Source organism: Myotis daubentonii, chromosome 12 (assembly GCF_963259705.1).
Source record: "Myotis daubentonii chromosome 12, mMyoDau2.1, whole genome shotgun sequence".
In the NCBI taxonomy this organism is placed as follows: Eukaryota; Metazoa; Chordata; class Mammalia; order Chiroptera; family Vespertilionidae; genus Myotis; species Myotis daubentonii.
This window is the reverse complement of record NC_081851.1, coordinates 79,521,736-79,545,861: the sequence shown is the minus strand read 5'-3', so window position 1 is coordinate 79,545,861 and position 24,126 is coordinate 79,521,736. Positions and strand designations below refer to the sequence as shown.

General features: G+C 63.8%; 1 protein-coding gene across 3 annotated transcripts in view; it reads right to left on the bottom strand.

Annotated features, from left to right (window-relative positions):
* Window positions 1-555: 555 nt before the first annotated feature.
* EIPR1 (EARP complex and GARP complex interacting protein 1) overlaps window positions 556-24,126 on the bottom strand; it is a 54,123-nt gene continuing 30,552 nt past the window's right edge. For all 3 annotated transcript variants that reach the window (XM_059660617.1, XM_059660616.1, XM_059660618.1), the window contains 6 exons: window positions 13,127-13,286; window positions 7,761-7,860; window positions 4,865-5,001; window positions 2,749-2,916; window positions 1,538-1,705; window positions 556-1,004 (listed from right to left, as the gene is read on the bottom strand). In XM_059660617.1, the coding sequence (XP_059516600.1) occupies window positions 830-1,004; window positions 1,538-1,705; window positions 2,749-2,916; window positions 4,865-5,001; window positions 7,761-7,860; window positions 13,127-13,286 (908 nt within the window). In that variant the 3' untranslated portion in view covers window positions 556-829. The remainder of the gene's footprint in view (window positions 1,005-1,537; window positions 1,706-2,748; window positions 2,917-4,864; window positions 5,002-7,760; window positions 7,861-13,126; window positions 13,287-24,126) is intronic.

The following is a 24,126-nucleotide window of genomic DNA, read 5'->3' as shown; positions in this document are numbered from 1 at the left end:
GTGCCATTATTCCCACAGGCGTTGAGGGAGTGTCTTCCTGGGTTGCTGAGATGGGTCTCGTCTCTGAAGTCCCTCTCCATCTCCCACACCCCCTTCCTCTCCGATTTCCTGAAATCCTGCAGAATCCACACGGCCTGGACCCTCCCGGGAGGAGCCCAGAGACTGCAGGCTGTCGCCTTTCTCCCAGCAACCTGGACGGGTCGCATTGTCCCTCTCACCTGTGCTCCTGCACTGGGCGCACAGACCCCTCGCGCCTCCCTGGGGGTCAGGGACACACCCCAGCTTGCAGCTCACCCGCCCAACACCCCTCGCTGTGCGCCTCCACTTTCACGGTGCCTCACTGGCCTCCCTGCCACCCCCATCTGGTCTCAGGCCGCTGAGTGTCAGCAGGAGCTGGAGTAACGGCTGTGAATGGAGCCCGTGGACACCGGGGCCACGTCCGCAGTGGCTCGGGGCCCCCGCGGCACAGCCGGCACACTCGGAGGCAGCAGGCGCCAGGCGCCAGGCCCACGGGCAGCGATCCGAGAGAGCCAGCCAGGAGCCTGTCCGCCCGCGTGCGGCCTCGTGGGTTTACTTCATTTTTAATCTCAAGAGAAAGACGAGTTAACATCATGGAAATGAAGGTTATTTTTGAAGTGAAACAAGCCCCACCGTCCCTGAAGGAGAGAAGGGGCAGAGAGACGGGGGGCAGGCAGGCCCGGGGTGGAGGCCGAGGTCTCCGCTCGGCGAGGGGACTGGGTGCCCGGAGGGCCGTGCGTGGCGCCCTCGCTGTTTACAAACGCTGCGTCGCGGGCGGGTCCCCAGGGGGGGCTGCGGCCTGCCCCGGACGTCAGAGCAGAATGTGGTACTTTAGCGCCCGGGGGACCCTGTTGATCACGAGCCTCCCGTCGTAACTCAGGGACGCAAAGAGCCAGGGGTCAGCTGAAGACCAGTCCACGGCGTACACGCTGTCCTCGTGCTCCTCGTACGTGGCGATGACGCCGTCCTGCGGGGGCTCCTGGCTCCTGGGGGGACCAGAGACACGTGTGAGCGAGCCACGGCCCCAGCTTCTCATCTGCGCGACGGGAGGGAGGAGCGCGGGGACTGCGGGAGCATGTGGAGCCCTCTCAGCCCGACAGCGCCTTGTCCCTGCGGCCTGGACGGTAGGTGCTGGCGTGATCAGCGAGGGGCCCCTGGTTCGGGGGTAACAGGGAACCGTCCCCGGGGGATGGAAACGACACCATCAAAATGAGGAGGAGATGCTGCCTGTGACGCTGAGCAGAGGGACCTGGGCTGGGCCAGCGCAGCGCGGTCCTGGCCGGGCAGGGCGGTGCCCGTTCGGGGTCTCCTCCCTTTACGCTCTCCTTCCCAGGAAGCCTGCCCGGATGGCGCAGGGCGCCATGAGTGTGAGCCCGCCTGCCCGGATGGCGCAGGGCGCCATGAGTGTGAGCCCGCGTCCCGGGGCTGACCACCCCGGCCGCAGCGGGGCTCCCCAGCACGTGCCGGAGGCCGCAGCCTGGCCCAGCCCAGCGGTGCCGGTCGGAAAGGCAGCTCCTACTTGTCCTCCGGGCGGCGCTCCTCCTGGTCGCTCAGGTCGTCGTCGTCCACCAGGTGGCCGAAGGGCTCGGAGGAGATGGACACCATGTTGGAGAGGATGACCCGGCTGTCGCTGCTGCCCGTGAGGACCAGCTGGTCATGCGAGTGGTTATAGCGGACGTTCCACACCCTGGGGGCAGGGAGACGGCGCTCACAGGGCTGGGACCCCTGGACAGGGAGCAGGGGTCGCCCGGCACCCACCCCGAGCTGGCCGGGCTGACGCTGGGCAGCGTCCCCCAGTGGGCAGGCTTAGCGTGTTTCTCTGAAACCGCCTCGTCTCGACTCCCAGCAACAGAGACGGGGGCAGTGGCGGCACGAGCCTCCGTGGGCGAGGCTGGCTGCCGGAGCTGCAGACAGAAGCCGCGCCCGGGCGCCCCGAGCAGCAGCCTAGAGGGGGAGCGCGGGGCCTGGGGCACACACCCAGGGAGCACAGAGGCCTGAGCGCCCGCCGGCAGAGTGGCAGTGGAGAGGGCCCGCCCGCACACATGCCCGCATGCCCGCCGCAGGGCCAGCGCTCCTGCCCGCACAGCGGTGATTACTGAACCTGTTAAAACTGTGCAGAGCATCTGGGCTTTTAAGTTCTGGCTGCAGGACAATAGCTTCTGGTAAGTAATTCCAAGAACTCGGGGAGACCACAGCGAGCCCCCTCGGCGACACGGGCCAGCCTGGGTGAGGCCCCCGACAGCACTGGGCTCTCACTATCCCACACACTCCCACCGTGCACACATATGCATGCATGCACACACGTGCACAAGCGTGCACACACACGCTTTAATAAAAACCGCTCCTCCTATGCACTGTGCTGCAGCTGATTTCACCTACTCAGCCGAAGCATCATGGCCCACATTCCCACCGCGTTTCCGAGGCAGGACGCTGGGCACGGTGTGCCGTGCCCACAGCCGTGCCCTGTCCAGGGGCACTGACCAGCCTGGCCCGCTGCCAGCACTGAGCACCTGAGCACACTCCTCTCTGACGTCTGAGCCAGCGCCTCCCTCCTTCCCAGCGTTCCCACCTCACAGACACTCCGGCCGGAGTGAGTGTTATTCAGGAAAAATAAGCCGGCCTGACTGGCTGACACAGCAGCACACGCTGAGCTGTGAGCCTCTCCGAGCGGCGAGGCCGTCGGCACAACAAACTACACCCACCACCCCACCACCCTGCCCGCGGCCCTACCAGTGCGAGTGCTCCTCCAGGGTCCGCACGGGCTCCGCGACGTTGCGCGTGTCCCAGAACTTGACCTTGCAGTCGTCCCCGCAGGTCGCCAGGTAGTACTGCTTGTTGGGGTTGAAGTCCAGGTCCCGCACCAGCTGCCCATGGGCGTTCTCCATGCAGTAGATCTGCCTGGGGGGGGGGGGGGGGGCCGCTCGAGCGTGAGGCGGGGCGGCCTGGCGCCAGACCCGCGGCACCCAGCGCCCAGGCCCCGGGCACCCAGCGGGGCTCCGCTCCAGGAGGCCAGGGAGCCGGCGCCCACCTCAGCGCCCCCACCGCGGCGACGCGGCTGCGGCCTCTCCAGCAGCCCCCGGGGAAGGGATGCTGGTCTGGCTGTCAGATGTGACAGGTCCCTGGGGAACTAGAGGGGCAGAGGGCCTGCGTCTGCCATGGAGGACACGGGGACGTGTCGGGGAAGCATGAGGCGAGAAGGACACAAGGGCAGGACGGGGGGACGCAGAGCACTGCTGGCTCCGGGAGAGTCGGGGAAGGGGAGCGAGAGGGAAGAGCTGCCGCAGACGGGAGCAGCGCTGGCTGTGGCCGGGATGCTGCCACCAGGGCTGGGGTCAGACTCACACCACGCGGGCCGACACCACAGGCACCTTCGCCGGGTCCCTGCAGCCCCTCCCCACCCCCCCATCCCCGCCCCCCCACCCCGGCCCTGCACCCGGCAGCCAAGAGCGGAGACGTGCAAATGTGCACACGCCTGGCGCCGCCCTCAGCTGCTCTTCACAGGGTCTGAAACCACCGTCCCATCCAGCCCCGCCTGTGCGTCCTTCCTGCCCACACTGCCCGCTCCGCTCTCGGCCGCAGCTGTGACCTGTCCCACCATCAGGCCTATCACCCGTGGCCTCCGGGGGGCGGCGAACACCACGCAGAAGCCAACCACCAGGGCGCCACGTGTCTGTGCTCCAGGGCAGCCCTCGGTCCCTGTCACCTCGTCCTGTCCTCCGTCCGGGTGGATCCCCGGCCCTGAGCCACGTTTAAGTCTGGAGCCGTGTTTATATCCTGCGCCCTCCCCGGCTGCCAGTATGTTTTCCTAAAATACCACGTCCTACGCCCGAGGCTCTTCCCGTGAGAGAGGGGACGTGGGAAACAGGAACGGGGACTGGGGGCCGTCGCGCGTGCGCGGGCACGGCCTGGCTTCCGCACGCTGCGGGGAACCGGCTCAGGACAAAGCACAGCACAGCGGACAGCAAGCACCGAAGGCGCCAGCGCGACAGAAGCTGGAGCATCTGCAGAGAGCGACGCGAGCGGAGCCCTCAGCCACTCAGGGGCCCGCAGAGCCGACCTGCGGAGGCGGGAGCTGCAGGGTGGCACCCCCAAACCACAGCCGCCAGGTCTGCGTGGGGTCTGCCGTCACTCCGCGGGCCTCCTGCCTCCAGACACTGCAGCCCTGCACCCCTTTCCAGAACGGTGACCGAGGAGGAGGCAGTGTGGGGCCTGGGGTGGGGTCAGGGCACCGGCCCTGTGGACAGAGGGCACAGGCCGCAGCGGCAGCCGCCTCCTTGCCGGGTCTGCAGGGGCCTCGGGACTCAGCTTGAAGCCGTGCCCCGGAAGGCAAGCCCAGGCACTTGGTGACACCGTCCTCACAGCTCAGTGATAAACGACGTGTGCTGAGGGGACAGGCTGCATCTCACAGAGGCTGGCAGGGCTCCGTTGCCATGACAACAGACAAGGCTCCATCGCTCGCTGGCCTATCGGACCCCACCTGGAACAGAAACCGTTCCTCCCTGTCCCCCCAGCACCGCAGGCTGCTGCACCTCACGAGGGAGACGACAATCTGTCACCGACAGCACAGAGACGGTGGCAACTAACCCGCCACCAGGGGCCACGCCTGTCCCTCGTGGTCCCCACCCCGGGGGACAGGAGCCCATCTCCATCTCATCAACAGCCAGGCTGAGGGGCCCACGCGGAGCCCTGAACAGCCACGGAGCCCCCGCGGCCACGACACACCAGCTCACGATGGGAGGAGACAAAACGCCACGCAGACAGACTAGCCACGTGCCCCACACCCATCTGCTGCGGGCGGCCTCGTGGGGGAAGGGGCGGCGGGCCGAGGCACCCGCGTGTCACTGACCTCATGCTGCGCGTGTCCCAGCCTCGGACGGCAGTGTCGTTGGCCGTGGCCACCTGGGTGCAGTTGTGATGCGGGCTCCAGCGCCCCGAGGTGAACCTCAGCTGCCCCTTGCCTTCCAGCGACGCCGAGCTGGCCAGCTGCGAGGGAGGGAGAGAAGGAAGTGCACCCGCAGGACAGGGCGGGCGTCACTGAGACCGTAGGGAGGGCGGCTGGGTTTCCGCCCTGAGAATGTGTGAGCCTTCACTGAGGAAAACTGCAAGCCCAGCACAGCAAAGACAGGCAGCGCATTAGTAACCGCCAGGAACAGGCTGCAAGGGTGTGGTGAGAGGTCATCTGCTCCCACGTGAGAGAACCACAGGAAATAAACACCTGGCTGCCCCCAAAGAGCAAGTGGGTCCACAGGGTCCCCTCCAGGCAGAGGACACAGCTGGGCCTCACCACGTGTCTGAGCCCCCCGCCCCCCAAGTCTGTCACACGGAGGTGAATACACCTCAGCAGGTAATGAGCTGCTCCTCAGACACCCACCTCCCGGGAGGGAGGGGCAGGCTGGAGTCTGGGGAACGGCTCCTCCTCATCTCACTTCCGCCCGCCCGCCCGCCCGCCCGCCAAGGATTCTGTGCCCAAACCCATCACACTGGCCACATCCTCTTCCCATCGGGGGTGAGGGCCTGTCCACTCAGCGACGGCTGCAGGCGGGGAGAGCGTGTGGCCAGCGTCTCTGCCCGGTCCCCCCGCACACAGCCCTGTCGCTGCATCCTTGGGCACAGGCCTCGCAGAGGAGCACGCTGAGGGGGCGCCCAGGGCCGGCCGCAGACCCGACAGAGGCCGAAGGAGGCTGACGCTGTCGCCAGGGCCGTGTGTGTCCTGTGACTCCCGGGTCACAGCCCCTCCTAGTGGTCATCGGGGGCTCATAGCTCAGTGCAGGGCAAGCGTCCAGACGGGAGACAGACAGGCCTGCGACGCCCCAAGGAGCTAGGGGCAGTGCAGGGGACTGGACTAGAAACAGGGAGACCCCGTCTCCTCCCTAGGGCAGTGGCGACACATTCGGACAGGACGTCAGGACGACTCCCTCACTCTGTGACCGCTTGGTGGCCGCCTGCCCATACCCACTGCCCGCCCAGCAGAGCCTGGCCTCTCCTGTGGGCCTGTCCAAGCTCCCCTCCCAGCTGGCACTCAGCACCCCAGGCAGACGCCCTGGGCTCCTGCTGAGGGCGGCCCAGCCTCCAGCCACACGCCCAGCACAGCGCCTGGCCAGGCCGGGCCGGCGTCAGCTGCAGGTGACGGGCTCCTGAACCCCAGCCCCCCACCCCCCGGGGTATGGTTTCAACTGGGAAACGTCTAAAAGCACTCGTGCCCTTGGCACCCACTCTCCTCCCCCAAAGAGGCGTTCCTGCAGGTGCTGTGGCTCAGTGGTCAGCTTTGACCTATGAACCAGGAGGTCACAGTTCGATTCCCGGTCAGGGCACATGCCCTTCCTCTCTGAAATCAATGAAAATCCTTTTCTAAAAAGCGTTCCTGCCTCAGGTCCTAGCACCGAGCGGGGTTCCTCTGCGGGAGCTCCAGGTGGCTGTGCGGCTGGAGGGCGCCGAGGCTCACGGCACCTTGTGCCCTGGGCTCTGCCGTTCGCTGCACCCTGCAAGCAGCTATTTATCTCTAGAGCCAGTGGCTGCTGAGCCCAGAGATGAACGAGCACAGATCACAATGGGGGGCACCCCTCTGCCTTCGCCGGCCAGGACCCCGCGGCCCCGCCCCCAGGCCTCCCCTGGGCTCTCGCTAATGATTATACATGGCAGGGACCTCCCGTCTAATTGCAAAGGGTGATGATGCAGCCAGCCTGAGAGGAGACTCACCACGCAGGGCAAGATCCTCCAACAGTAAAAAGCGGAGGAGCTGGCGGGGAGACGCGGATCGATCGGGGCTCAGTATTAAATGCCACGGCCCAGGTTCACAAAGAGGGACTGACAGAGTGCTGACGCCGACAAAGAGGGGCCGGAGGGCTAACTCGGTCTCTGCAGGAAGTAAGCGACAGGCTAATCGCCCACCGCAGAGCGCGCTGCGAGGACGGGCCGGAGCTGTGTGCAGGGGGCCACGGCCGCGGCAGGACTGGGGGCCTGAGCCCTAGAGCGTGCAACTCCGCCACTGGCCCCTGGGCTCCTCCTGCCGGGGGGCTCCTCTCAGGGGCTGCACCCACACCTGCCAGACCAGCAGCGAGCTTGGCACCCACCGCCCCACGCCTCCCACCAGGAGACCCCCCCTGCCCGTCCCCCAGCCTACAGGCCCCGACCTCCCGTCCCCCAGTCTACAGGCCCCGGACCTCCCTTCTCGAGTCTGCAGGTCCGGAGACACGGCGAGGCCTGGGGGCCCCACACCCACGTGCACGGGAACAGCCCACGTGTCTGATGACCCAGCCCTGAGCTCTGTGCATGACGGAGCGAGAGGAGGTGAGCTGAAGGGTCCAGGTCTCGTCCAGCGTCATTTCCACACTCGGGGGACTTGGGAAGGGATGCGTGCACCATATCGTCAGCACCTGAGAGGTGACCTAGCCCAGCCTAGGGACAGGCTCCTGAAACAGAGGGGACGCGGGTGGGCATCTCCCCGCCTCGCGCGCACAGATGTGACGAAGGGGCAGTTTGTCCATTCTCGGGGTCCATGTCCATCTGTGCTCGGCCCGAGGCCCAACACCGAGCTGCTTTCACCTGACAGAGGCAATCGCTCAATACTCTGATCGATAACTCAATTCGTTCACTAACCACTTCATCATTAATGTAAAATCCTCAAGACATGAATCGAGAAGTATATCTAAGTTTAGTCAAATCTCTCTCTCTCTCTAAATATCAATAACCTTTAAAAAATCCCGTTAAGAGATTAAAAGCGGGAAACGGCGCTTGTTACCTACCAGGGCCCGGCTGGAGCTCGCCTGCAGGTCCCACAGCAGAAGGTGGTTGTCCGCCAGGGAGATGACTCGCGTCCCGTCGCCCGTGGGCTCCCACACGACGCTGACGGGGAGGAGCACGCGTGAGCACAGAGGACCCCGAACCCAGCCCGCCTCCTGCCTGCGCCAGACAGGCCGCGGCCCGGCCCTTGTGGACGGGCGGATCGGGAACACGGGCGGCTCAGGGCGGCACCCCCACCTCCGCGCTGGGGGCGGACATGTGTCCTCCCCATCCACCTGCTGTGAGGACGCGGGGCTCTGGGGGATGAGGTGAGAGGAGGTGGTGAGGTGGGGCCCTCGATGGGATGGGTGTCCGAGTAAGGACTGACCCCGAGCAGACAGTCCTGGCCCCACCCTGCCACGGCAGATCCTCCCACAGAGGCCAGCACCCCATACGCAGCCTGCCACCCAGCCCTCAGGGGCCTCACAGGCCCCAGGCCCCGCCCAGGAGAGCAGGCCCCGCCCAGAGCTGGCCCCAGCAGAGGCGAGACACCCCTCTACCCCTGGTGGGGCGGTTATGTCCGCCCCTGAGCAACACCTGACACTCTAGGGCAGTGGTCGGCAAACTGTGGCTTGCGAGCCACACGTGGCTCTTTGGCCCCTTGAGTGTGGCTCTTCCACAAAATACCACGTGCGGGCGCGCACGTACAGTGCGATTGAAACTTCGTGGCCCATGGGCAGAAGTCGGTATTTTGTGGAAGAGCCACATTCACGGGGCCACAGAGCCGCGTGTGGCTCGCGAGCCGCGGTTTGCCGACCACGGCCCTAGGGCACTAGGAGCACACGCCGGCCGGTCTGTTCCAGGTCCCCAGAGCCAGGTGCACACGCACACGCGGCCCCGGCACCTCTCGGACTGGCCTGGGAGCTGCAGTCAATGCCAGGTGCCGTGACAACTCGACCCCCCTCCCTCACTGCCCTTGGCCGGGAAGAGGCCGGCAGGCACACGTGCATAAGCATCGACTCCACGCCCAGCCACGCTCCTCCAGAAACCAAAGCCCACAGCTACGGGAGCCACCGGAAGCAGCGAGCCGCCCAGCGAGCTTCCCCAGACGCCGGCCAGCGCACCCTCTCCTGGCTCAACCAAGCGGCCACCTCGGCCTCGTCCGGGCCCAGGAGTGGAGGGGTGGCGGGTTCCTTCAGGAAAGTGCTCACTGTGCCTCGCTCCCTCCTCATTCAGCCCTTCTCCTGCCTCCGCGGGCCAGGGAGGCATTTCTCTCAGAGAAGCTTACGTTTCCCAGTGAAACTACCAGAGGAAACAAGCACATGCATTTCAAGTGGCCGCAGAAGTAACACTTTACATCTAAAAAGGGGAATTATGTAATAATTTAAAAGAAGCAGAAGCCCGAGGACACAGGCGAGAACCTGCGCTGCTTCAGACACCACGTGGCGCCGAGCTCCTGGAGGGAACGCCGCCCACTGTCCCCTGGGGCGTCCGTGCCTCTGTCACCTACGCGTCCGCGGCGACGACTGCGAGACGCCCTGGAGAACGGGGAGGCGCGGGTCCCGCAGCGGCGCAGACGCAGAGGCCCCGGTCACTCGGACTGGACCCTGCGTGTTGTGGGTCAGCCTCACTGTGGTCTGAGACCAGCTGCCCAGGACGAGGCTGAGTGCGGGAGAGGCCACAGTCCCCTCTCCTGCTGGCGTCCCTGTGCTGAGTCTCACACACGCACACACACACACACACACACACACGCACACGCCTGCGCACGGATACCGGGTAAGGGAGCTGACGCCTTCATGGGGAACTTGCTGTGAGGACCGCGGCGCCAGCTGCACCAAAGCTCCCCACGCTCACTTCCTGCCTGAAGGGGGGCCTCGAGGAGCCGCCCGATGAAGCCAGTGACCGTCCCGCGGTGCACAGCCACGAAGAAGGTGATAGGGGTCCCGCCCATCCAGCCCTCTGAACTCGGGCGGCAACCTGCAGACCCCCGTTCCCACGGCGCCGGGCGGGCGTGGTCGCACCGGGAAGCTCCCGGCGGCCGGGGCACAGGCACTTGTAGGGACAGAACCGGGGCTCGCCCTGCTGCGCGGCTGACAGGCAGGCCTGAGATCGGCCACTGGTGACTTCGCTGCTAAAGTCCGACGCCTCCACCTGCTCGAGCTGACAGCCCCCTCCCCGATGACCCATCCCCGTCCGATGAAGGCACCAGGGTTTCCAGTCAGCCGCACAGGAGGGCGGGAGACGGAGAGAGGCAGAGGCATCAGCGATGAGAGAGGACTGGACCGGCTGCCTCCTGCACGCCCCACGCTGGGGATCGAGCCCGCACCCTGTCCTGTGCCCTGACCGGGAATCGGCCCGTGACCTCCTGGTTCCTAGGTCGACCCCCACCCCGAGCCAGGCCGGCCGGGCTTCAGGTTTCTTTTCGGAGGGGGCTCCGCCCAGGCAACGGCGGTGCCTGCGGGTCAGCAGGAGTAAGCACTGACCCTGACCACGGGACAGGAAGGGGCCGTGGGCTGGGTGAGGGGTAGACCTGCAGGACCTGCGTCCCCAAGCCTCCCTCTGGTGGCCGTGGTCCAGGGCCCGCACGCAGCACCGGGAGGGGCAGATGTGGGTGAGGACGGACACAGCGGCGCTGGCCCCTCCGGGAGCGCGGCTCCTGGCCGAGTCCCGCCATCCTGTCCTCTCCCAGAGCGAGCCCGGCAGCGCCGGGGCTGGCACGTCCTCTGAGGGATGCATCCGGCCGGCCCTCAAGTCCACAGTCCGCAGGCCTCTCCAGTCAAGGCCGATCCTCAGGCCCAGGGGGCCCGCTGCCTCGCCAGGTCCCTCCTGGGTGGGAGGACGCAGCCCAGCGATGCCAGGAATGCGGCACCCACAGGGCGGCTCGCTCAGCCAGCCCAGCCTCTCCCTGGTGCTCCTGCAAGCCCAGAGTCAGCTGAAACCACACTTTAAAGCAGATTCTTGATCTAAATGCCAAACAGCAGTCTGGCTTCTCCTCACCTTTCCTCCTTCTCTCTCCGCCGCCATGTTTTAAAAGCAGGCGGGGAAACACCAAGCAGAGCTGAAAACTCTCACACCCAGAGCCAGCACACCTCCAGGCTTCCCCACGGCCCCTCTGCCGGTGTAGCTGGGCCTGCCGGAGGCGGGTGGGGAGCCAGCCCCCCGGCCCTTTGGCTCCCGGTGCCCGGAGCAAGCGCCCTCCCCTGAACCCACCCCCCTGCACTGGCCAAGGGCCCGGAGGCATCTGTACACAGCGACCGCCCCAAGTGGCTGCAGCCTGCAGCCTGTCTCACGGCACTGCCCCCCAGTGCTGGTACCTCCCAGAACACGCACACGTGCACACACACACACACACACACACACGCACGCACGCACGCACACGCAGAGAGGCGCACACGTACTGACACAAAGGCCTGCAGGGAGCAAGGTGCTGTTTGAAATGTGAACTAACAGCCTGTCATTCACACAGATGCGCTCTGCCCTCGACCATCCAGGCGATTCCTCCAGCGCCAGGGGCCTCCCCCGCCCCCCACCCGCCACGGCGTCCCCTCGCTCTGTAGGCCCGCCCTGCCCTCAGTCAGGACCCTGCTCAGGCGCACCTGCGAGAACCACCGGACCTGCCACTCTGCTCCCTTCCCAGCTTCCAGACCCGCCACTGGCGGGACCGACTGGGCCCAGCTCCAAGTGTCCCTCCTCAGCACTCCCTCTGCAACCATCCTCCGGGGGCCCACGGCACACAGGCCCTCCCACTGCCCCCGGGGCCATGGCCCACAGGCCCTCCCACTGCCCCCGGGGCCACGGCCCACAGGCCCTCCCACTCCTCCCGGGGCCACGGACCACAGGCCCTTCCACTGCCCCCGGGGCCACGGCCCACAGGCCCTCCCACTGCCCCCGGGGCCATGGCCCACAGGCCCTCCCACTGCCCCCGGGGCCACGGCACACAGGCCCTCCCACTGCCCCCGGGGCCACGACCCACAGGCCCTCCCACTCCTCCCGGGGCCACGGCCCACAGGCCCTCCCACTGCCCCCGGGCCCACGGCCCACAGGCCCTCCCACTGCCCCCGGGCCCACAGCCCACAGGCCCTCCCACTGCCCCCGGGGCCACGGCCCACAGGCCCTCCCACTCCTCCCGGGCCACGGCCCACAGGCCCTCCCACTGCCCCCGGGCCCACGGCCCACAGGCCCTCCCACTCCTCCCGGGCCCACGGCACACAGGCCCTCCCACTGCCCCCGGGGCCACGACCCACAGGCCCTCCCACTCCTCCCGGGCCCACGGCCCACAGGCCCTCCCACTCCTCCCGGGGCCACGGCACACAGGCCCTCCCACTGCCCCCGGGGCCACGGCCCACAGGCCCTTCCACTCCTCCCGGGCCCACGGCACACAGGCCCTCCCACTGCCCCCGGGGCCACGGCCCACAGGCCCTCCCACTGCCCCCAGGGCCACGGCCCACAGGCCCTCCCACTGCCCCCGGGGCCACGGCACACAGGCCCACCCACTCCTCCCGGGCCCACGGCACACAGGCCCTAGTCACCTCAACGGAGGCCACAGCCGGCCTGCGTCCCAGTTACATGTTCACAGCGTGTCCTCCAGGGGGGCTGTGGCTCCTGGAGGCTCCCCCAGCCCATCGCCACCGTGGCCTCCGGAGCTGGCAGCACGTGCAGCCGGTGCCTCCCAGGCGTCTGCTGGGTGGAGCCTCTAGTTGGCAGCGTCGGCTAAGACAGAGCTGACCACACAGAGGAGGCGGCGCGCGCTCTCTCTCTCACACACACACACGCGCGCGCGCGCGCGCGCGCGCGCGCACGCACGGGAGTGGTGCTGTATAAGGAAGACAACAATTACCGTGTAATGTGGACGCCCATGACCACATGCACCCACAGTCCCCTCTAGAAAGCCCAGCTCCTTGAGCCTGCCCCGGCTTCACGAGCTGGTTCTGAGGAGCCCGAGACCACGCGGGGGCCCGAGGGCAGGGAGCCCCAGGAACGGCTCCTGGTCCTGCAGCTGACACGAGGGACACACACAGGAGGGCGCCCACGGGAGGGCGCGGGGCTCCGACGGCGCGCACAGTGCACCCAGGTCCGGTCCCAGAATCACAGGCTCCACCTGAAGCGACAGCCGCTCCAGAGGCTGCAGATCGGTCGGAGTGCACGTGCGGCGACGGAGCCCTCGGCCCAGGGCCGCGCACAGCCCGGCGGCACCCCTGGCAGCCCCCGCGGGGCAGCCCATCACGTGTGGGCGGCAGGGTTTCTGTAACGTGTCCAACCTGGAAAACAACTGGCACGAAAACAAAAAGAGAGCGAGCAGCGTGCAGCCAGGCTTCAGGGGGGAGGCCAGCGCCTGCCGCTCACCCCGCAGGTGGACCCCGGGCTGCACGGGGATGGGCCCCGGACCTACCAGGCCACGCTGCCGTGCGCCGCCGCGCCGTCCAGGTCACACAGCAGCTCCAGGGCGTGCGCCATGCTCGACGACTCGTCGGGGGACTCGTGGCTGCCCGGCTCCGACTCCTCCGGCATCCTCCACACCGCGGCGCACGTCAGCACTCTGCTGTCTGCGACTGGGGACAGGGGTGTCAGAGGCGTGGGCGGCCCGTCCGCAGACCCCCGGGTGGCCCAGCGCCCGCAGGCCAGGCGGCACAGCCGAGCAGCAAGCAGAAGGCCCTGCTCCCGCTTAACCGCCTCTTCCCGGCTTGAAAAGCACGTTCTGTTTCAGAACAAATTTAATTTCCTCAAAATCGATGTCCTCTGTTCTTCCTCAACAGTTCTCCAAACAATAGAGCCAACGGGGCCGGGGGCGGGCATGTAACTGGGGGGCATGAAACTGCTGGGAACCACCCGCACCGGGTGCTGAGGCTCCTGGCCCTGAAGATGCTCCCGGGATCTGCGTGTCCTCAGGCACCTGGGCGGCCGCTCGGTGGTGAGAGACTCAACTTGGGTCAGAAAGACGGCCGCTTGGTTTCTGCCAGAAAGTGTCTCAGTGAGACAAAGGGATGGGACTTAACATTATGTGATAAAAGTTAGTCGTGAACTCCTGAACACGAGTCCTTTCACACCCGCTTCCCTTTTAGCGCTAACGTACACGCGCACACACACCTCCCCGTTCAGAGGAGAGAGCTGTGGGGTGAGGAAGAACGCTCCTCGGGCGTATTTCCTGTGCAAACATACGAAGGAAACAAAGGCCTGGCATCGCCTTCGAAACGCTCACTTCCTAGCGGCCACAACGGCCCTTCGACCCAAATGCCAACGAATCGGCCAAGAAATAGGGCCGGGAACAGGCGAGCAAGCTGCCTGCCGTCCAGGAAGGACCAGCGTCGCCGTGATCGTCAGTCAGCAGGTGGATCCGATTCCAACAGGCCTTCTGACCCCCATCCCAGCGCGCTCGTCACAGACCTCGCTGGGTCTGACCGCGATGGAGCCGAGGCTGAGAGAGGAGGAGTCCGGGTGTCACACAGACACTTAACGCCCACACGTCCATTTCAACCACGAAACGCACAATGGCTCCGTCCACAGAAGAAATTAATTGTTGCTGAAACTTTCCATTAGTCTTTCTATAGAGCCTAGGAGACCGGCAATGGCGCTCCTGAGTACGAGCATCGCCGCAGAGAGAGCTGGCAACTGCGAGCTGGAGAGACCTGAACCTGAAGCCTTCACCGACAGCGGCCCCGACGGTACTCGTCCTCCTCAGCGACAGGAAAACGTCTCGTCTGACGTGAGGGGACAAACAGCGTGAGAACCAGATCGTGGCACCGCACAAAACGAATGGAGTGCACAGGACGACAAAAGGTGCGGGGCAGTAAAAACAGCTCTTACTGGGAGGTGGCTGGGCCAGGGTCTCACTGCACAGACTCCTTCCGGAGCATTCTGCTCAGGCGTCAGGACATCGTCCTTTCCTATACCTCCTGCTCACCAGGCCCACGTCATAGTGGGGGTGAAACATTAAACACCTTCCCCTCGAGGAGTCAGGCTGCATAATCCCACCCCCCACTTAGCACTACCCGAGAGCTACATATGAACACGCCCCATTAGCACTACCCTAGAGCTACATATGAACACGTCCCCGTTAGCACTACCCTAGAGCTACATATGAACACGCCCCGTTAGCACTACCCGAGAGCTACATATGAACACGCCCAGTTGGCACTACCCTAGAGCTACATATGAACACGCCCCACTTAGCACTACCCGAGAGCTACATATGAACACGCCCAGTTAGCACTACCCGAGAGCTACATATGAACACGCCCCGTTAGCACTACCCTAGAGCTACATATAACACGCCCCGTTGGCACTACCCGAGAGCTACATATAACACGCCCCGTTGGCACTACCCTAGAGCTACATATAACACGCCCAGTTAGCACTACCCTAGAGCTACATATGAACACGCCCAGTTAGCACTACCCGAGAGCTACATATGAACACGCCCAGTTAGCACTACCCGAGAGCTACATATGAACACGCCCCGTTAGCACTACCCTAGAGCTGCATATAACACGCCCCGTTAGCACTACCCTAGAGCTACATATAACACGTCCCGTTAGCACTACCCTAGAGCTACATATAACACGCCCAGTTAGCACTACCCTAGAGCTACATATGAACACGCCCAGTTGGCACTACCCTAGAGCTACATATGAACACGCCCAGTTAGCACTACCCTAGAGCTGCATATGAACACGCCCAGTTAGCACTACCCTAGGGCTGCATATGAACACGCCCAGTTGGCACTGCCCTAGAGCTACATATGAACACGCCCAGTTGGCACTACCCTAGAGCTACATATGAACACGCCCAGTTAGCACTACCCTAGAGCTGCATATGAACACGCCCAGTTGGCACTACCCTAGAGCTACATATGAACACGCCCCGTTAGCACTACCCTAGAGCTGCATATGAACACGCCCTGTTAGCACTACCCTAGAGCTGCATATGAACACGCCCCGTTAGCACTACCCTAGAGCTGCATATGAACACGCCTAGTTGGCACTACCCTAGAGCTGCATATGAACACGCCCCGTTAGCACTACCCTAGAGCTGCATATGAACACACCCAGTTGGCACTACCCTAGAGCTACATATGAACACGCCCAGTTGGCACTACCCTAGAGCTGCATATGAACACGCCCCGTTAGCACTACCCTAGAGCTGCATATGAACACGCCCAGTTGGCACTACCCTAGAGCTGCATATGAACACGCCCAGTTAGCACTACCCTAGAGCTACATATGAACACGCCCAGTTCAGTTAGCACTACCCTAGAGCTACATATGAACACGCCCAGTTGGCACTACCCTAGAGCTACATATGAACACGTCCAGTTAGCAGTAGCCTAGAGCCATCTACAGATTAGCAAAAATTTGCAACCCAAAATTTGAATAAGTACTAACAATCACATTAAAAATCAAACATCCAATAATGTCTGAAGCCAGAGGCGTGAGGCCCGCGCGTGGCCAGGGAGGAACGTGTGGTGAGAAAGCGGCCTGCAGAGGCGGGCGGACAGCTCGGCCGGAAGCTGCTCCCAGGCAGAGTCCCGGCCGCCCTCGAGCTCCAGCATCTTCCGAGAATCCAGCGACCTGCTTCCGGAATTCTAGTTTCCATGGGGACGTGACCGCCAGACGGGCAAGACCGTCACGAAGGGGGCCCAAGTGGGTGGCTCCCACTCTAGCACCAGTCGGCATGACAGGAGGGCGAGAGCCACAGGCCTCAGGGCGACGGCCACCTGGCGGCCAGAGGGCTGCACGTCCGCGGGAAATGAGCTCGCCCCTGCCTCACAGCACACTCCCAGGCCAGCTCCAGGCACACTGAAGACCAGACAGGAAAGAAAATAGGCCAGGCTTTTCGAGAACGCATGGCGGACGGTCCTCTCAGCCTTGGCATCAGCACAGACTTCGCCACCAGGAAGGAAAAGCACCAATCAGAGGGGGAGACTGACAACGCGGCCACGTTAATGCAGAACCTCGGTCACCAGGACTCTGGACCTCATCAAAACTAAAAGCTGCTTCTCTCAGAAACACTGTTAAAAATGAAGCAAAGCTGGGAGAACATACGCATGATACGTATGCCTGACAAAGGGCTTGCATCCAGAATATATATTTTTTAAAAAACCTCTTATAATTTAAGACAAATGAGCCAATTTTTAAAAATGGGCCGAAGACTACCTGGCCGGCGTTGTTCGATGGTTGAGCATCGACCTATGAACCAGGAGGTCATGGCTCGATTCCTGGTCAGGACCCGTGCCTGGGCTGTGGGCTCGATCCCCAGCAGGGGACGTTCAGGAGGCAGCCGACCCATCATTCTCATCACTGATGTTTCTCTCTCTCCCTTCCTCTCTGAAGTCACTAAAGAGATTCTAATGGGCAGGAGTCTGAATCCGGCGGTCCTCAAAGGAAAACACAGGAATGGCCAGCGAGCAGCGGGAAAGATGCTCCACAGCCACAGTGACTGGAGAAACGCCAGGTAACACAGCGAGCCACCCCCTGCGGGGCTGGGTCTCCTCGAAAAAGACCGGCCATGCCGAGTTCTGGCAGCCACGCAGAGCAGCGGCCCTCCCGGCTCCGGGCGCGTGTACCCGCACAGGCGCGGCGGCACCCACTGACCCGACGCCCATCGCTCTCAGGAGAGCAGGCGTGGACTGGCGACGGTAAGCAGCTGCCAGAGTCGGGGCGGCAAGGATCACAGTGACCAACCAGGACAGGCGCCAGCCAGGGAGGCCAACTGGCCGAGGGCTGCGGAGCCGGTACCCCGGGTGCAGGCAGAGGGCCCGGCACGGAGCGCTGCTGCTGGCCTAACATGCATGACAAACACACAGACAATCGCAGAGGGAAACTAGCGTGAGGGCGCAGGAGGCTGAGGGGAGCCGCCCTGGGAGGTGGGGTGCTTCCTGTCGGAGCCAGCCAATGGGGACACGGCAGACCCGCCCCAAGCCAGGAGGCCCTCCGCGGGCCGAGGCTTGGCCCTGCTGCACTGGGTCGGAGGCTCTCCCTGCCCCCTGCCCCCTGCCTCCATCCTTCCACCCATTACAGGCCCCACCTGCCAGCCAGCCCGCCGCACCCCCTGCTCAGCGCGGCTCCCAGGAGGCGACCTGGCAAGTGTGCCACCTGCACTGTGCCTGGCACCTCACATTTTACTTACATTCTCCCCAAAAATCTCTTTTACTTTCAATAAATCCCCTCAGTCTCAAAACTCAGAAACCAGGCACTTGGAAAGCGGCGCTCGTGTCCTGCCGGCTGCCGCCTGCCTGGGTCTGTGCCCTTGACGGCGCGGCAGCCCATCCCACCGGAGGCGGATGCCTGCTCCTGCTCTTGGCTCTGCCTTGGGCCATGGCACTTGCTTTGCCAACGGGGTGTTAGCAGCTGTGAAACAGGCAGAGACTTGAATCGCCCTTGCCCAGTCGAGCAGACTAGTGCCGTTGCCATGGGAGCAGGGATGGAGAGCCACTGTTCCTGGGAGGATGGACCCAGCTGGCGGCTGGCACTGAGCCAGACACGCCCACAGCCGGCCAGCCAACCCCCAGCCAACAGGAGACAGAGCGGACAGAAGGCTCTAGGACAGCGGTTCTCAACCTGTGGGTCACGACCCCTTTGGCGGTCACACGGCCCTTTCACAGGGGTCGCCTAAGACCATCCTGCAGATCAGATATTTACATGACGATTCATCACAGTAGCAACATGACAGTTAGGAAGTAGCAACGAAAATAATGTTGTGGTTGGGTCACCACATGAGGAGCTGTAAAGGGCCAGAAGGTTGAGAACCACTGCTCTAGGAGCTCCGAGCGTTTGTTAGGCAGCAGTACGCTGACTTATAGCATCATGTGGCCACTAACGAAAGTCATACGTGTGTGCAGGCTACTAACTATCGTGTAGCCACTAGTTAGAGTCATACATGTGTGCTACTAACTATCATATGGCCACTAACTAAAGCCATACATGTGTGCTACTATCATGTAGCCACTAGCTAGTCATACATGTGTGCTACTGACTATCATGCAGCCACTAGCTAAAGTCATACATGTGTGCTACTATCATGTAGCCACTACCTATAACATGTGTGCTGCTATCATGTAGTCACTGCCTGCAATCACACGTGTGTGCTGCCATCGTGTAGTCACTGCCTGTAATCACACGTGTGCTGCCATCATGTAGTCACTGCCTGCAATCACACATGCGTACTGTCATCATGTAGTCACTGCCTATAATCACACGTGTGCTGCCATCATGTAGTCACTGCCTGTAATCACACGTGTGTGCTAGCCTCCGTCTGGTATGACAGCACACAGATGAGTGGGTCCCTCCCCACAGGCTGTAACCATAACCACGTGGTGACACAGCACACGGCCGAGGGGCAGATGCCTCCGGGCCCCCAGGGCCCCACGGAGAGCGCCTTCCCGGGAGAACATGAGGGCGCGGGTCGGGAATGTCAGGGTTAAGGGGTCCTTTCCATCAAAGTTACAGTCCCCGCGGCACCTGGCAGGTCTGAACAATCGAGGAAGCAGCCGGGCCTGCCAGCGTTCCTGAAGAAGAGGAGCCAGGCCCTAACGGAAGCCATACATGCAGGCTGCTGACAAGGCCTGGCCGGCCATCTCCTTCCTCACTGCAGACATTCGCGCCCACCTGAGGCCGCGCCCGGCCAGTCCGCGTGGGCAGGACGTCCGGGAGCAGGCGGAGGGGAGCGAACCCTCGCTGTGCGTGCTCCCCCCACGGTGCTGGGCGCTGCGCCCTCCTGCGCAGAAGGAGACCTGCCTTGCCGGCCACCTTCCAGTGTCTGTCATTCCCGACACCGCTGAGGAGCTTTCTGACAAGACCGGGCCATGCCCCGCGCAGAGGCACCCCAGAGGCTGGGTCAGCCCCACGGGAGGAGGAGAGAGTGGCCAGTGGTTCACCCTGGGGTGCGACAAGGGCATTAAAGCCCTAAGAACGGAGGTGTGCGCCTCCGAGGCCAGGCCGGCAGGGTCTTGTGTGTGGAGGTCTGCTCTGCACACGGCGTGGAGGCTGGCAATTTCCAACGAGGACCAAGTGCCTACAGAGAATCCGGATTCAATCAACACAGAGATGATGAAAGGCGGGTGCTGGGCTTTAGGACGGACGGCCTGGAATCACCCGTAAGGTGGCTGAGCAGGGCAAGAGGCTACAGCAGGGACGCGTCAGGGTCACGCGACACTTATCGTCAGAGCGCGCCTAGCACAGGGAAGAAATGGCAGTGCCTGGGAACCGCAGGCAGACTGAGCAGACCCCTCCCTCCTCATTCCGAGCCCAGCGCACGCACCTGCTGTGCGGTCCCCGGGACACGTCCGTCCCTGCTTGCTCTGCAGGGCCACCCGCAGGGAAAAGGGCCGCCCAGGGGCCTGCAGGACTGAGTGACGACCGCCCAGGGCCAGCACACAAGGAGCTCCCGGGCCCGACAGGCCTCCACGAGGACGAGAGGCCACAGGGGCTCCATGAGCAGGTGGGATCCGGACAAAACCACCGCCACAGCACCCGAAACATCTGCTCCGTGAGCAAGAGAGGAGCTCGCGTCACATAAGAGGAAACGAGGTTCCTTCCGAGAATGTGGGGAACCAAAGCAGTTTTTAAATATATATTTTTATTGATTTCAGAGAGGAAGGGGGAGGGAAAGAGAGAGAAAAACATCAATGATGAGAGAGAATCATTGATTCACTGCCTCCTGCACGCCCCCCACTGGGGATCGAGCCCACAACCCAGGCTATGCCCTGACTGGGAATCGAACTGCAACCTCCTGATTCATAAGTTGACGCTCAACCCCTTAGCCACACTGGCTGACCAAACCAAATATTTTTTCTAAAAATTGGAAATAAAAGGAAAAAGTTCAAGGAAATGTCTAGCGTATGGAAAGCTGAACTGGATTTTCTAAAAGATGCTAACATTCCTTCCCAGACCCGAACCTGAACATGTGGTGCAGAAGCTGAGTCCAAGTCCCTTCCTGAGAACCTCGCGAGGAGCAGACACCCGAGGGAGACAGTGACGGGCACGCAGGAGCGCCGCCCCGCCCACCATGTGCACCTGCAGAGCTGGCGGAGGACCGTGCGGGGCAGGCCCGCCATGGGCACCTGCAGAGCTGGCGGAGGACCGTGCGGGGCAGGTCCGCCATGGGCACCTGCAGAGCTGGCGGAGGACCGTGCGGGGCAGGTCCGGGGAACACGGCAGGCGCTGCCAAGGCTCCGGCCTCAGAGCAGAGGAGGCTGAGGAGAGCAGCCTGGGTCAGAGGCCGCCCGCACACCCACCCGACGTGCAAATCGGGCTCCACTCCCCGGACCCCGTGTCCGTGGGTCTCGGCAGGGCCTCCACGCCCACAGCAAGCACAGGGACCAAGGTGCTTTCAAGGAGGGAACGTTCTCTTTAGCAGGAACCCGCTCAACAACCAGAGAGGCTTCTCCTTCCACGCCTCCTTCACAGCTCCCTGGGGCCGGGTCCTGAATTCCCGCTGAAATGACAGGAGCCAGAGGGCAGGGCCCTGCTCCCTGCGCCCCAGCCACGGCCACGGCCGAACCGCGACGTCGCCCCGCACGCCACCCCAAGGCCACGGAGCCCCGGGGCAGGGCTGGCTCGCACGGTCGGAGGGAACGCACTCTCCTGCTAAGGAGCAGCACGGCTGACAGAAAGAGGCGCCGCTCCACTGAGTCTTTACGGCCGGGCGACTGGAAGCCACTGTCTGTTTCCCACACAGCACGTGAGCTACAGGCACTTAATGAGACCAGGAGATGGGGCGCAGGGGGGCCTCGGGGCTGAGGCCCGCAGTGGGATCACCCCTCGAGGCTTACAGGCCTGCGAAGGGGATTAGCGCCTCGGTGAGCCTGCACAGCCACTCCAATCCCAGCTAAAGGGCTAGCAGTGCCGGCACGGGCAGGGGCAGAGACAGGAACAGGGGCAGGGACTGGGGCAGGGGCAGAGACAGGAACAGGGGCAGGGACTGGGGCAGGGGCAGGGGCAGGGACAGGAACAGGGGCAGGGACTGGGGCAGGGGCAGGGACAGGGGCAGGGATGAGGCAGGTTAGGCCGAGGGGAGGGGCGGCTGCAGGCCTGAGGCAGGCGGCTGAATCCAGGATCTGAGGGCTATTTTTAGAGACCTCTGCCGTCTGCGTCTGCTGCAAGCTCAGCGGGAAGACGGGCAGAATCCAGCTCAGAAGCCGCCCCCGTCCAGCTGAGCATGGCAGCCCACGGGAAGCAGAGCGCTGGGCCTGCGCTGGGTTTAAGAGGCGTTAGTGTCTGACAGGAAGTCCGAGTTCAAATACCAGAATGCTTTAAAAGATGAACTGCTCGAAAATTCAAATTTTATATCTACATTGAAAAAAAAAATAACCAGCACACGCCAGTCAGTACAACTGCGTGGGAACGGGAACCCCGGCCAAATCAGCTCAGTTCCCGGAACTGCAGGGCAGCCCCCAACACTGTGGTCCTGGCCCTGCTGGACCACGGGCATATCCTCCCCCCGCCCCCCCCCCCCGCCCGCTCGGCCCACTGGCCCCGCCCCTCACCCTCCTCCGCGTGGCCCTGGGGGGTGGCCCGGTGCCTGCCCTGCTGCTCACAGCGCTGGACCTGCTAAGGCAGCGGTTCTCAACCTGTGGGTCGCCACCCCTTTGGCGGTCGAACAGCCCTTTCACAGGGGTCGCCTAAGACCATCCTGCAGATCAGATATTTACATGACGATTCATCACAGTAGCAACATGACAGTGAGGAAGTAGCAACGAAAATCATGTTGTGGTTGGGTCACCACATGAGGAACTGCATTGAAAGGGCCAGAAGGTTGAGAACCGCTGCGCTAAGGGCTGCTCTGGACCAAGGGGTCAGGAAGGTCGACCTTTTGTCTGGAGCCAACACGAAGCCCCACAGGCTCCCACTGGCTATGCGTTTCCAATCCTCCTCCCGGCACCTGGCCCGGGGCTACACCCGATGGTGGTCCCTGTCTGCCGGCCGTCTCGCTCAGTCCCCCGGTTTCACCTGGAAACGCCGCGACTGCGAGTGCTCCCACAGCCGAGCCACAGGGGCCGTGGGCCCAGGACGCGGCAGCAGCGCCTAGCGGGCGTGCGCCTTGATGGGCTGGGGGCAGAGCCAGCTGGCTGCGTGGTGCCGTTGCCTAGGGAAAGGGCGCTGAAGTGTGTGCGGAGCCCACAGGAGGCGCCCTGCCGCCCGCCAGGCCAGAGTGCGCAGGGAGGCCCAGCTGGTGCCCATTAATGCTCTGGGGTGGGGGGGGGGGGGCAAGGAGCCACTTCCAGGAGCCTCCCTCTTCCCACTGACAAGCAGGCTCACCTCGCCGCCTCCTAATGAGCCCCGCATCCTCACCCACCCAGCAGCACCGCCTGCGAGAGGCGTCTCAGGACGCTCTCATTAAGCAGCGCGGCGGCCGGGCCTGTGGAATAGCCCTCCGCGTGCTCTGAGCTCTTCTCCATCCTCTGCTTCTCTTAAAATGGCTGAAAATGCAGGAAGTGGGGTGAGGGTCAAGGTGGGTTCTGAATACGCAAAAGGCAAAAGACTCATGTGAAAGACACCTATTTGCTCATCAACGCTTTTTACTATTTTTTACCGTTTTTAATATGTTTTTGTTGATTTCGAGAGCAGACGGAGCCAGACCGGGCTCCTCACCAAACTGGGGCCAGGCCTCCTCGCTGGGCGCTGCAGTGCGGGTTGGGGGAGCGGAGAGCAGCTGCGGGAAGACACCCTGAGCTGCTCCCACTGAACTAGGCTCCGTGCGGGCAGGGGTCTCGGTCAGTCCTGGGCTCCAGCCTCCAGACCCACCAGACATGTGGCATGTGCCCAGTGGTAGCTGCCGGCGGTGGAGGGACAATGGGCACAGGCTCTCCTTTCCTAAGCCTGCAGCTCGGGGAGCGGGAGGCGGCCTCCCCTCGGGACTCTGCTCACTGTGTGCCCTTCCCCAGGCGCCGGCACCTCTGCGCGGTCACGGCCACGCCTCGCCCCCTCTCCTTCTCTCCAGGAACCGCACTGTGGCCGCCCTGGACGGCGTCTGCGTGGCTAAGGACAGGGGGACCCAGGGCGGTCCCCTGCCGCCCTCCTGCCGTGTGCGTGGCTAAGGACAGGGGGACCCAGGGCGGTCCCCTGCCGCCCTCCTGCCGTGTGCATGGCTAAGGGCAGGGGGACCCGAGGCGGTCCCCTGCCGCCCTCCTGCTGTGTGATGCTCCCCCAGCCTGTCTCAGGTTTAACGGGATGAGGGAACCTGGGGCGGGGGGGGGAGGGAGGCAGGGAGGCGGCCGGGACCGTGAGGCGCTGCTTCCTCTCTGTCCTCCAGGCTCCTCTGGAGCACGAGGTGCTTTCTCCCCACTCCCCTCTAACCGACGGCTGGTCCTCTCCCACACAGACCCCGTCTCAGCGCAAAGCAAGCACATGCCAACTCTGCATCGGAAAGGCATCTGGGAGCCATTGGCCAGTTTCA